Genomic DNA, 11,497 nt, shown 5'->3' on the forward strand with positions numbered 1-11,497 from the left:
CACAGTCAGGCTTTCTTTGCCTTAGCTGGCTCAACAAAACCTGAAACCTCAGTTTGAGATATGAAGAAAAAACACAATGGTTAGCCACTTTGCTAAGCTAGCCTTTTTGTTTCGGGTTTGACACGTGCTCACATAAGATGCAGTTTGTGGGGTCATGTGACTCCTCCCTCCACATAATGATCCTTGTGAGTGTCCCCTACTCCAAACAGGGATGTTGTCAGAAAAGAAAAATATAACAGTAAAATGCTAAACTGCTGGAAAGTTGGTGATTTTTGCACATTTTAATTCAAATTCAGTTCATTTTAAACTGAAACTCAGGTTATGTGTTCATCATTACCACGGTGGTTTAGCAGTTTGAGAAGTTTGTGACACAGAAAAGTCTTTAAGCTTGACAAAGCTGGCTAAGTCATTCATCTTGCTTCGTACCACAGCCCTCAGGTATCCTGTAGACAAAAAACCAGCTTTCATAACTTCTATAATTAACATTTTAATGACACAAATAATTGCTTATGTGTTGAAAAGCAGTTTCCACGCTTTATAAGGTAGCAATATTTTAGCCCACATCAGTGTTTTGGTTTTCCAGCTGTTGGAGCCTTTTAACTGAGTCCTGCCCAATCGTATCCTTTCTTCACTATGATGGAAGGCAACAACATTTAAAGATGCATTCTGCATCCTTTCAGCATTTATTGTCAAAGTACAGATCTGTGGTCCACAGAAACCAGAAGACACATTCACATGTGCATCGCCAGTTAGCCAGTCTGCCCTGAGCAGGTGTTCACTCTATTCGTTGTGTGCCTGCCAGTTGATATTAATGAAGGTCTTTGTGTCCATGCGGTCGACGTAGAGGACGCCGTCCAGGTGGTCCATCTCGTGCTGGACGATCCGGGCCGACCAGCCACTAGCCTGCCACGTTACAGCTTCGCCATTTTCATTGAGACCTGCAGGGTGAGAAGACAGAAGCCCGAGACAAAGGCACACCTTACAAATGTGGACACTCTTAAATGAGACGTGTCACTGTTGAGCTTCAAGCATGCGTACCAGACACTTCCACAGACAGGTAGCGGGGAACCGTGGCAGAGAAGCCCGAGATGCTCTCACAGGCCTCCTGAAACAGCACCGTCCGACCATCCAGCACCCTCAGCTGTGGGTTCACAAAGATCCTTAGGGGCTGGACGGAGAGACCGCGGACCTCCCTCGTGGCAGGCGAGCTCTCTTCAAACATTTTTTGGGGATATTCCAGAGCCAGGATCCGGAGTGGCACGCCAATTTGAGGCGCACTCAGTCCCACGCACTCAAGCTTCCTCATTACTGCCACCATAGTTTTAATGACACGCTGGATCTCAGGTCCCGTTACAGCTGAAGGGTCCACAGCAGCTGCATGTGAACGCAGCACCGGGTCTCCTACCTGACACACATGGCTGTACGGAGGACTGGGGGGGGATATGATCTTGCGTTTGACGTACTGCAGGTAGGAGCGCACTTTGACGTTGGATAAGGAGCGTCTACAGGGTAAGGTGTGTGGAAGACGGGTGGAAGCTGCTGCCATCAGGCTCAGGGCTCCGGAGCGATGGCCTTTAGATGCATACAGTCTGAGCCCGGTCCAGGAGAGCTGGAGCAGAGACACTGAGGACGTGTTCATGGTGGGACTGAGACAAAGAGACAAAAGGAGGCCATTTAGGTCGGTCAGAGAAAGCAAAGACATCTTTTGACACTTTGTTGACTTCCATCAGTAAGAAGGTTTAAAATACTGCTCATTCCTCTTCTTTTAAGAGGTCACCACAGATCATCACATCTGCCACCGCATCTCTAGCATCCCCATGCCTGTTTTTGCTAGTGCCACCATCTTCAAACCATACAGCAAAACTCAATTTCCCAAGTCGCACCTGTGTTTCCGAACCAAAACAAAGATGGCGGACACCGGCTAACACGAGAGGGCCGCAACTTGGAATTTTTAAAAAATATTTTTAAGTGTTTAGTGGACACCCTTTTTATTTTAATGACTACAACTAACACGTCCGGTAAGTCTTACGGCCTTCTATATTTTCAAGCATCGCCGTTTGATGCAGAGAGCTCGATGGTTAGCTCTGTCATTGAAATATAAGCTTATACCCAAGAGCTACAAACTGCATTACCAGCATTACCAGCCACCCTTGAACTTGTTTATATCGCCGCGTGATTTCTTACATCACGCTCTTTAATATTACCCTCAGCACACATCAATTAGAGAAACACCTGTTTAGCGTTAAGTCAGACACCACCTAGCGGTTTGTCCAGGTGCGACGAAACATGCGCGCCAGTTCAAGAGCGACCGTGAGCTGTTGAAGCTAGGTCGTTAGCATGTTGATGTAACAATGAATAAAAATTAAAAGTCAGATAACTGTCAGCACTGACTGAGCGCAACAAAAACGAAGCCTTGCAGCTTCCCGTTACCTCATAGAACCGTCTGAGCTCCGCTGTGGATTAGACAAGACCGCATAGTTTGGAGGGTGAAGTCAGGGCAGAGACATTCACGGCTCCGGTAAAGTTCTTCCTGGTCAACCACGCTTTCACAATAAAAGTCCATGTGCTTACCTATGTAATAGAGCAGCCCTTTTTTGTCACTGTGCATTTACAACGAAATATGGGCCAATTATGGCCAATAGAAAAGGCACACATGGGAGAACAAAGTGCTCAAAAGTAGTGCAAAGGACTTGATCTAAGTATACAGTGCATGTGTGAGTGAGTTACTCAGACCGTGACTCGGATCAGATGATTGCATCACGTAAACATGTTTTGTAATAAAAACAAACAAATAGAATCACTAGACACATTTATTGGCTGCATAGATATTAATTATCATAGGAAATTAAATCTTGATGACTGATTTTGAGCAATTTTTATACAGTTAACTAGTTAGTTCAAATTTAATAACGTATAAACTTATTGAAGAAAGACGGAAACACCTTAATATTCATCAGTTTATATCTCTATATATCCATATACTGCTTTAACATTTATTTCTCCTTTTTATTTCATATTGTACTGTGTTCAACTTTACAGCAGATTCATCTCAAACTGATAAATGTCTGTTCGGCCTTTAAAGCCTGAACCATTAAATAGTTGACAAATAATAATGATACCTTTTATTTTAGAATCGAGTTGAATTGAATCTTCTCACAATTTAAAAAACTTGTAGTTGAGTTTTAACCCTTTAAAGCCAAGCATATCGTATTTGATACACGTGTTTTTGTGAGTTTTTGAGACTTCTACATGACTTTTTTTACCCTCAAAAAATGATATAAATTGCATGACACGTTTTTAATTCCTAAATTGCAAACATACGGCTAATGTAGCAAATGTGATACAAATTAAAACTCATATATGCAGATTAAAATGTGATATATTTTTAGATATATTTTGTCTAAAGGTTCAACAAACACTCCATTATCAAAAAACGAAAGATTTCTGGCTGTTATTTTATGGTTCAGGCTTTAAAAGGTTACCTGGTATCATGTTTGCTGAATCTTTGTGCAATCTATTAGTTTTTCGAGGAGGGAAAAAATAACACCGATGACGAAGTCTGAAAAACTCAAACATGAAGCAAATTTGACACACTTGGTGTTACAGAGAGAGACGGGGTTTCTTGCTTCCTAAGCTTTTATTTTGAAATGCTAAATAAAGGCATGCAAAGGAAGTTATTTGCAACATTTAAAAAAAAAAAAAGCCGGGGATGTTCAGATGCGTAACATCCTCAACTTGCCGGTACATGTCCAGCTGTGGTGGTTCGGGGGTTTAAGGAGGTGCAGCGGGCTGATGCTCTCCTCCGTCTTACCTCCACACAGCCCGCGGAGCTGAGCTATGGACGGAGGGGAGCTGCGGGCTGGACGCATGCAGAGCTTCTCTAAGCTGCCTGTGTGGATCATAGAGCATGTCTGGACTCACAAGATGATGGATATACAACAAGGTTGGTTCTGGGGATTTTAATAAAAAGTTTTAACACAACAAAAACTTTATTGAACACCTTTGAGTGTTTTTTATACTGATGTAGAAGAAACATATACATGAAACTTGCAAAGCTAATCTCAAACAGCAGAGATAAAGAAAGTCTTAGAAACAAATGTATTCATGCCTTTGCGTTTGCTTGTGACATGCTGGCTTCATTTTGTGTGCTCACAGTTTTGGACCTGTCCAGCTGGCCAGATGTGGACTCCCAACCTCTGAGTCTGGAAGACTCGTGGAGGCTGCGCGTCGTCTCTGCTCAGGTCTATTCCATCATAAAGAGCAGGGACCTGGAGCACTTTGAGAGGGTGATAGGGTTTCTGGAAACCACGTACCGACTTCTACCCAGACTGGTTCCTGCCATCAAACACATGAAGATTATGTTTGGCCTCAAGACCATGGTAGGGAAATACGTAGTGGTCCAGTAAGCATGTACAGGAATGTCAAATGGGGTTGTTTCTTCGTGAACGTTCACCTCCTGGTGGTTCCTGTGTCTCCTTCCAGGTCATTATGTGGATGCTCAAAGAGGGCCGGGGAATGGTTGACACCGTGTCAAAAATCGGCCAGTTCTTCCCGAGCAAACTCCCCGAGTACCAAGACCAGTGTGTAAGTGACCTGCCCTGCACCGGAACTAACTGGAAGCCACTGTTGAACTGGTGGAGACCAAAACTGAGTTAAAAGTACCTGCCTTATATTATGCATAACTCACCGAACAGCTCCGAACCACTGGGGCACAAAGCCTCCGGGGGTGTCCTGTTGGGTCTGAGTGGGTTACAGGATCGGACTTGTCCTGGCACGTCCAGTCGGAGGCTTTGTTATGTTCATGAGCTTGTATGTGCTGCTGCTGTCTTGTCCTGCTGAGGGAGGCTGCTACCTTTGAGCAGTGTTGTTGTCCGTTGGAGTGTGTTTTGTCCGCCGCGGTGTTTGGTTGGGTGGTAAAACATGTCGAGACCGAGGTTTCCCAGCAGAACTCAGCACTGGAACACAGTGATGGCTGTTGTTCACCTCACCTGTCAATGATTTTATTATTGTGGCTGATTGAGCTCTAATAATTGTCTTATACATGTTGCATCGATTGTTTCCTTTAAATGAACCCCTTAGACATCAGGAAGAAAGATGGATAGATACTTTTTGATCCCACATAGAAAATGATTGTGTTACAGCAGGATTAAGAATATAAATGATACATTTTTATAATAAATATTCAAGAAAGGTAAAGGAAAAGTTCAGACACCAGACAGGAAGCATCAAACTCTGGATGTCTTCCATAGTTTGTGGGGGGGTTTTCCTGCCTCCCTCCACTCACCCCCCAACCGGTTGCTCAGATGGCCGCCCCTCCCTCAGTCTGTGAGGCTGGCTCTGCTGGAGTTTTCCTTCCCACTGTCGCCAAGTGCTCATACTGGGTTGTTTGACTGATGGAGCTTTCTCTGTATGTTGTCCTGACAAAATAAAGTGTTGTGAGGCGACTGCTGTTGCGATTTGCTGCTATATAAATAAAACTGAATCGAACTATTTGTTCGTTTTTGCCTCCTCACAGATGGCACACTGGTGGTGTGCTGTCATAGACTGTATATAATAGATGTACTTCATCGCTGTCCTCACCCGTTCTTTCTCTTTCAGTCCTCTTTCTGAAGCCTCGAGCGAGGCGCTTTTATTCTGTAAATAAAATAAATCGTGCATAACATTTTGTGTTGTTGCATATTGAAAAATGTGATAGCATACCTGGAATTGGCTTTTGGGAACAGTTACAGTTGCCTGCATGAAAAACTTTACTTATATCAACAGGTGATTCTATGTGTTCTGGTGTTTTTTGCACAGAGCCAACGAGAAATGTTCCTCATGAGGAAGAACCACCTGGACTTTAGGACTCTGGCGCAAACACTTGCTATGGACAAAGACAAACTTGAACATTACATTAAGGTAAATCTCCTGTAAGTGATTATGAGACAGATCCAGAATATTCTATATACATTTCAGTCCCAATATATTCATGGCCTACGTGATTCATGCACATTCAGCACATTTCTAAATCATACAGTTTGGGATTTGTTGGATAAAGGCATTGCAGTTTCCCCAAAGTTATGCTTTGAGACACAGTGCTGTTCACAATAATCAGTCGGGTTTGATCAAACCTCGAGTGTTTGGAATTATCATAAAGGCAACCCTGCATGTATTTGTACAACTAGATTTCTTAGTAGAGAAAAACTCATCCCAGCTGGGCCAAAAATGAAGCGGTCCTAACTGTGGCCAGCAGGGTGCGCTGCAGAGCTACGATGTACAAAATCTTTCCGTGAGCTGCAGAGTCGTAGCGCTGCCAACCTGAAAAAGTGATCAAGCGTGGAGGAACAGTAATGTGCTAGAACTTTGGACATTGGCTGCTCGTTCTCAGTCCTTGCACCACTTCCAGAGGAATGGGTTTTTTTTACACTTAGCTTGAATCATTCAAGCAGTTTGACAGACATAAAGTCATATTTTTGCACCAACAAAGTGATTCCCAAACACGTCTTTCATGATTGCATGCTCAGTCATCCAGGTAAAGAAATCCCAAAAAGTTGATTCTGCCCATCTGGACGTAGAAACGGAGTGTGGCTCAAGACTTTTGCACTTATTATGCTGAATTTCATGGGATGATGCCTTTTGTCTGTCTTGCAGAATGACATGGACGAGCAGTATGGGGAACGGTATGCCCAGAAAGTCGAGGACAGGCTGCTGCATTATCTCCATGAGCTGGATGCTGTGTTACAAGGAGATACCTACATTGATAAGGTGTGTGTGTGTGTGTGTGTGTGTGCAGGGTTTAAAGACGCGTTTGTAAAAATGAGAGTTTGAATGTAGATAAACTGTCCCGTTGGCTCTACAGCGACCTCATGTGGTCAAAAACTCCACAAGTTTCCTTTAAGATTGTTGATGAGGGAAATGAAGACGAGCAGAAATGCCAGCAGTGAGAATGTCTCGCTGTGATAACTGAACATTTGTGCTTCACTAGATCCTGAAGAAACAGAGCCCTGTGACTGAAGAGGAGAAGCTACTTTTAGAGGTGATAAGCTCTGACTCCACCACCATAGCTGCGACCCTGAAGAAGCTGCTGCACTGCGGTAAGAAACAGCTCAACATGAAAAGTTCACCTCAAGTTTACATCATAAAAACGTTATATTTTATTGTATTTTAGGGTAGATTTCTTTAGCTTTGAGTCGTGGCTTTTACCATTTCTGCTGTTTCTTTTTATTTATGTAATTTTCTCCTTTTAAACTGTATATTTTTACTGTTAGGACACAAGCAGGATTCGATCTTTGTGTGAAATTATGAATATCCACTGTTATCAGTATCAAGCGTGTCGCTGTTTTCTTTCTTTAGATGCTGCTTCCTGTCGTCAGTCTTCGATATCTCGGTCGCCTCAACTCTTTAAGTCGGCTTTAAGCCAAACTAATCCAGATGTTCATCCAGAGGAGGCTCCTCGCGACGTGTCCGAAGACGGCTTCAGTTTTTCGGACAGGAGCTCAGACGTTAGAGGACATCAGCAACCAGAGGAGGAAGATGAGGTGAACAAGAGAGCGGATGAAGAGGGCAGTCAGGGAAGCAGCACAAGTGTTCAGGAGGCGGCCCCCACCCCTCAGTTCTGCTCCAAACACCAGCGATGGGTGAAGAGCATCCTGCGGGGATGCTCGGAGGAGCTTCTCCTTCAGCCCAACGTTTCCTCATCTCCCCTGCTCTTCCCGTCGTCGTCTTCTACTTCTTCATCGCAGGACCTCACACCATCTGACCTCATCCCCTGTCCGTCTGATCAGCCACCTTCGCAGACCCCCAGCCCTCCTCGGGCAGCAGTCCAAGCATCCAGAACAGCAAAACCCAAATACAGGCGCAGCTCCGGGTCACTCGGATCCTCAGGCGACACCTCACAAGCACAAATTCTGCCTCAGGCCTCGTCTGCTCGGGGCTCTCCGCTGCCTGCTCTGCTGTCACCGGTGGTCCGACTGATGAACATCGGCTCCTTCGGGACGAGCTGTAAACACCAGCAAGCATCACCAAAGCAGCTTCTTCTGGCAGCTCCTTCCAGTTCGGAGATGCTAAGTTCTCCACACCATCACACCTCAGGAAACGTAAAAGACAAAAACAGTTCATCTCCCTCTGCCTGGTGTCAAACCCCGACTGAACAGAGAAAGCTCAGACGGGTCTGCAGTACCAACAGACACAAGGAGGATTTGGAGGCATTTGCTCAAACCCCCCAGCAGCTTGTTCAGGACCCAAGTACCTCTCAGATGGGTGTTCCAGCCACAGCCAGTGACATCAGTGTCTCTGGACCTCCTCAGAAAGGTGCTCAGTCAGAGAGTTTGTTCTACGCCTGTGCTGCCAATCAAATCACACCATCTTCCAAGTCATCTAAAAAAGTCGTCCCTCGGAGCTCTCTTCGCCATCGTCAGCCACAAAAGAACAGCAGACCTCGATCAGGAACCGCCCAACGCTCCTCCTCTGACGCAGGCAGGGACAAAACCAGCCGAGACCTCAGAGCTCAGCTGAGGCTATCGCTGCCCAGTCAGGGTGTGCTGCTGCACTCCAAGCTGCTACAACCCTACGTGAGTCTTACCAGGCTGAGCTCTGAGCAGTGTCACCTATCGACCCGAAGGAAAGCCTCAGCCGGGCAGGAAGAGCCCGTGGAGCAAGGCAGCGACGGCGAGGAAAGGAGGAAGCAAGAGGAGAAAGACTCTTCCTTCGATGTGAACGCTCTTTACTCCACTGATTCCTCAAGCAGTGACGGAGAGGAGTCACCTGACCGTGACCCTGATTATAGACCTCACATCAAAAAGAAAAGACTTCTGTTAGAGTATGAAAATGCGAGAGTGCTCAGTCACGGTGACAGCAGTTGAACTAATTTCTCCTACTCGAGTACTCGAGTTTTTAGAGTATTTTTAGATGCCGCGTGAAGATACAGCCATCAGTGCTCTCTAATGATCTGTCTGTTCTTGTGAGCCAACACGGTTCCTCTACGCTAACTGAATGTAGATGTGCAAAACACAGAACATAGAATTGTTTTAAATAGATCTGTCTCCCTATTAAAATGTGAAGAAGGTAGCACTCAAACACGTTCAACGGAAAGGAAAGAAAAGCTTCTTGTAAACGTTTGTATGGTGCAGCTTTATTGTAGCAGGTGTGCATCGCGTGTTCGGGTTTATCATAACAGGTCTCTGATTATATAATTGAGAATAAACAACACAGAGGGGATCGTTGTGTTTTCGTAATGTGTTTTGTTTGGCTCCGTCAGCAGGTCCAACGTTTCAGGACTTTTACCCCACCTGGAAGTCCAGACCGAGGTAAATGTTTCTGATTATATAATTTCCATCTGCACAGCTAACTTTTTGCTTCCTGTTTTCACTTCACACGACATAAAAACAAGGACACGCTTTTTTTTTTAACCCCCTATTAAATGTAAAGTTTTTCTCAAAACGTTCTCCAAGTGGGGAACCAGCTTCTTATAGAAAGCACACATCACTTCTATTTGCACCAGTGCAAACCTTTTCACTGAGCCACAGCACAGAGCACTGCTGTGTAACGATGTGCTCTAACTCTGATGGTCAAAGCTGTAAAATCAAGTTACACATGAGGGTTATCTTCAGTTTACACACAGTATAAAAGCTCAGGAAGCTTTGAGCTGATGCACAGGAAGGGACTGTGAGGCTGCAGACTAAGAGAAGATAACGCAGACTGGAAGCTCGTCCGTTTGTTCAGATGAGGTGACACTAGAGCTCGTTGGCCACAGAGACGCTGCTTATGTTTGGAGGAAGAACAGAGAAGCGTACAGCCCAGTTGTATTCCCAGTTCTCATCTGGTTCCTAACACCTCTTTATTTTTATGTTGTATTTTTGTTTATTTTTGTTTAAGCTATGACACCAGTCTGTCCAGGGCTAACACACACAGACAGACAATCGCACTCACATTCACACACACAATTAACCTAACCCCACTAACGGCATGACTCGACTCTCTGGATACTCCCACAGTGGAACATGTCACCTCCACACAGAAAGGCCGCGCGTGGGGTTCAAAACCAGGATTTTGTTGCTGCGAGGCAACAGTGAGAACCACTGCAGGATGATGACAGAGCGACTAAAACAGATGAATATTTGCTGGTTGGTGGTGTCGTGTGGCTTTAACAGTATTACTGCTGAGCTGTGCTGTAGTGCTTTTGGTTCTATCGCCTGGCGTCACTGCCAGCACTGCTTCTAGTTGGTTTTCCTCTCTGTACTCCAAGGACCAATCACTGGTAGTCGTGCATACTTTTCCTCTGCAGGACATCTACAAGTCACGGGTCAGCACCGAGGTCAACCATCGTCCCACCCACTCTGTTTGCAGATGCGTATTTACACAGGTCTATTGGAGGGAACAGTAAATAAGCGCAGCGTCATGGTGGGGGTAAAATGAGGACGTTGTTAACTAGCTTAACTCATCCTGGCCTTGAATGATGGAGCCAGGATAAAAAGATAAACAGAGCAAACAGCTAGTGCAGTGTTACCTGGAACTGCTACTTTCTTCTGTGGTTTTTGAGTCGTCTCCTTTTGCACATTTGTGCTCGTATATCTCAAAAAACATTAACGATAAAAGCCTGAAATGATCACGGACTTGCTTTAGTTTGCATTTTTGTGAAATATAATTAAACGCCATTCAGAAATTGTCAGTAACTATCTTTTGAAATGTGATTTTTTTTTTTTATTAGTTTGTGCTTGAATACAGGTCTTTGCAGGACAGGACACAAAGGAAGATGAGATGTACGTCACGTGATGAACTCTGACCCTGCGATGTGGTGCAGCTAAACGCCGTCCCCAGGGGCTTTTTAACCTGTAAAATCAGAACCTGCAAAGCTAACAGGTTGCAGATGTCAGACGTGCTTCTTTCTTCCTTGTGTTTTCTGTATGGAGATGTAGGCCAACACAGACACAGAGTTTACTGACATCAGTGATGTGGAGAAGCACAGGAAGGGGATGAGTAGGCTCTACTTCCTAAGGAAGTTAAGATCCTTCAATGTGTGCACCAAAATGATGAGAGCTGGTACCCTCCACCCTATGGTGGAGAGGACGTGACAGTGTTGTTCCATGACGGATACTGGACATACTGGACATACTGGACATACTGGACAGGCAGCAGAGCTCCTTTTCAAACAGACCGGTTCAGTTTTGCTGCCTCAAACACAGAGACAGAAAACCTTCACGCCTCATGCTGCCACCTTCTATAATCCAATATATCTGCCACAGAGATCAGCATGTGACCTGTTACCACCTACAACATAATCTAAATCACATCGAGGTGACAGTAACCATTATTCGCCATTATAAACAAAGCGCAGTTATTACGATGATGATGATTTCAGCTACTGTCAGTGCGTCCTGTTTTATTTTCATTTTGCTGCGTGTGTCTGATGTACAGTGGGGTCAAAAAGTATTTAGTCAGCCACCGATTGTGCAAGTTCCCCCACCTAAAATGATGACAGAGGTCAGTAATTTGCACCAGAGGTACACTTCAACTGTGAGAG

At 44.8% G+C, this 11,497-nt stretch overlaps 2 protein-coding genes across 3 annotated transcripts; one reads left to right on the forward strand and one right to left on the reverse strand.

Moving 5' to 3' along the window:
• Window positions 1-652: 652 nt before the first annotated feature.
• pdf (peptide deformylase, mitochondrial) lies at window positions 653-2,538 on the reverse strand. The gene is made up of 3 exons (XM_005748279.1): window positions 2,431-2,538; window positions 1,039-1,646; window positions 653-938 (listed from the first exon to the last, which is right to left on the reverse strand). Exons 1-3 carry the CDS (start codon window positions 2,433-2,435, stop codon window positions 781-783), a joined length of 771 nt encoding a protein of 256 aa, XP_005748336.1. The 5' UTR covers window positions 2,436-2,538; the 3' UTR covers window positions 653-780.
• On the forward strand, window positions 1,674-9,195 carry LOC102209311 (uncharacterized). 2 transcript variants are annotated; one of them, XM_005748277.2, is made up of 8 exons: window positions 1,674-2,018; window positions 3,822-3,943; window positions 4,156-4,379; window positions 4,483-4,584; window positions 5,797-5,898; window positions 6,631-6,744; window positions 6,965-7,073; window positions 7,333-9,195. In XM_005748277.2, the coding sequence occupies exons 2-8, from the start codon at window positions 3,838-3,840 to the stop codon at window positions 8,838-8,840; spliced, it is 2,265 nt and encodes a 754-aa protein (XP_005748334.1). In that variant the 5' UTR covers window positions 1,674-2,018; window positions 3,822-3,837; the 3' UTR covers window positions 8,841-9,195. The 2 variants fall into 2 exon arrangements, with proteins under 2 accessions (XP_005748334.1, XP_005748335.1); XM_005748278.1 differs by lacking the exon at window positions 1,674-2,018 and having other exon boundaries at window positions 3,719-3,943.
• Window positions 9,196-11,497: the final 2,302 nt, after the last annotated feature.

The sequence above is a fragment of the Pundamilia nyererei genome, unplaced genomic scaffold (genome assembly GCF_000239375.1).
Source record: "Pundamilia nyererei isolate P.nyererei 1_Seehausen unplaced genomic scaffold, PunNye1.0 scaffold00218, whole genome shotgun sequence".
Classification (NCBI taxonomy): Eukaryota; Metazoa; Chordata; class Actinopteri; order Cichliformes; family Cichlidae; genus Pundamilia; species Pundamilia nyererei.

Bases quoted from the DNA above. Each gene is read 5' to 3' on its own strand.
- pdf (XM_005748279.1), bottom strand. The intron at 939-1,038 runs GTACGCATGCTT...CTCACCCTGCAG, and splicing joins CCTGTCTGTGGAAGTGTCTG to GTCTCAATGAAAATGGCGAA.
- LOC102209311 (XM_005748277.2), top strand. From the start codon at position 3,838: ATGGACGGAGGGGAGCTGCGGGCTGGACGCATGCAGAGCTTCTCTAAG. The intron at 4,380-4,482 runs GTAGGGAAATAC...GTCTCCTTCCAG, and splicing joins TGTTTGGCCTCAAGACCATG to GTCATTATGTGGATGCTCAA. The intron at 6,745-6,964 runs GTGTGTGTGTGT...GTGCTTCACTAG, and splicing joins GAGATACCTACATTGATAAG to ATCCTGAAGAAACAGAGCCC.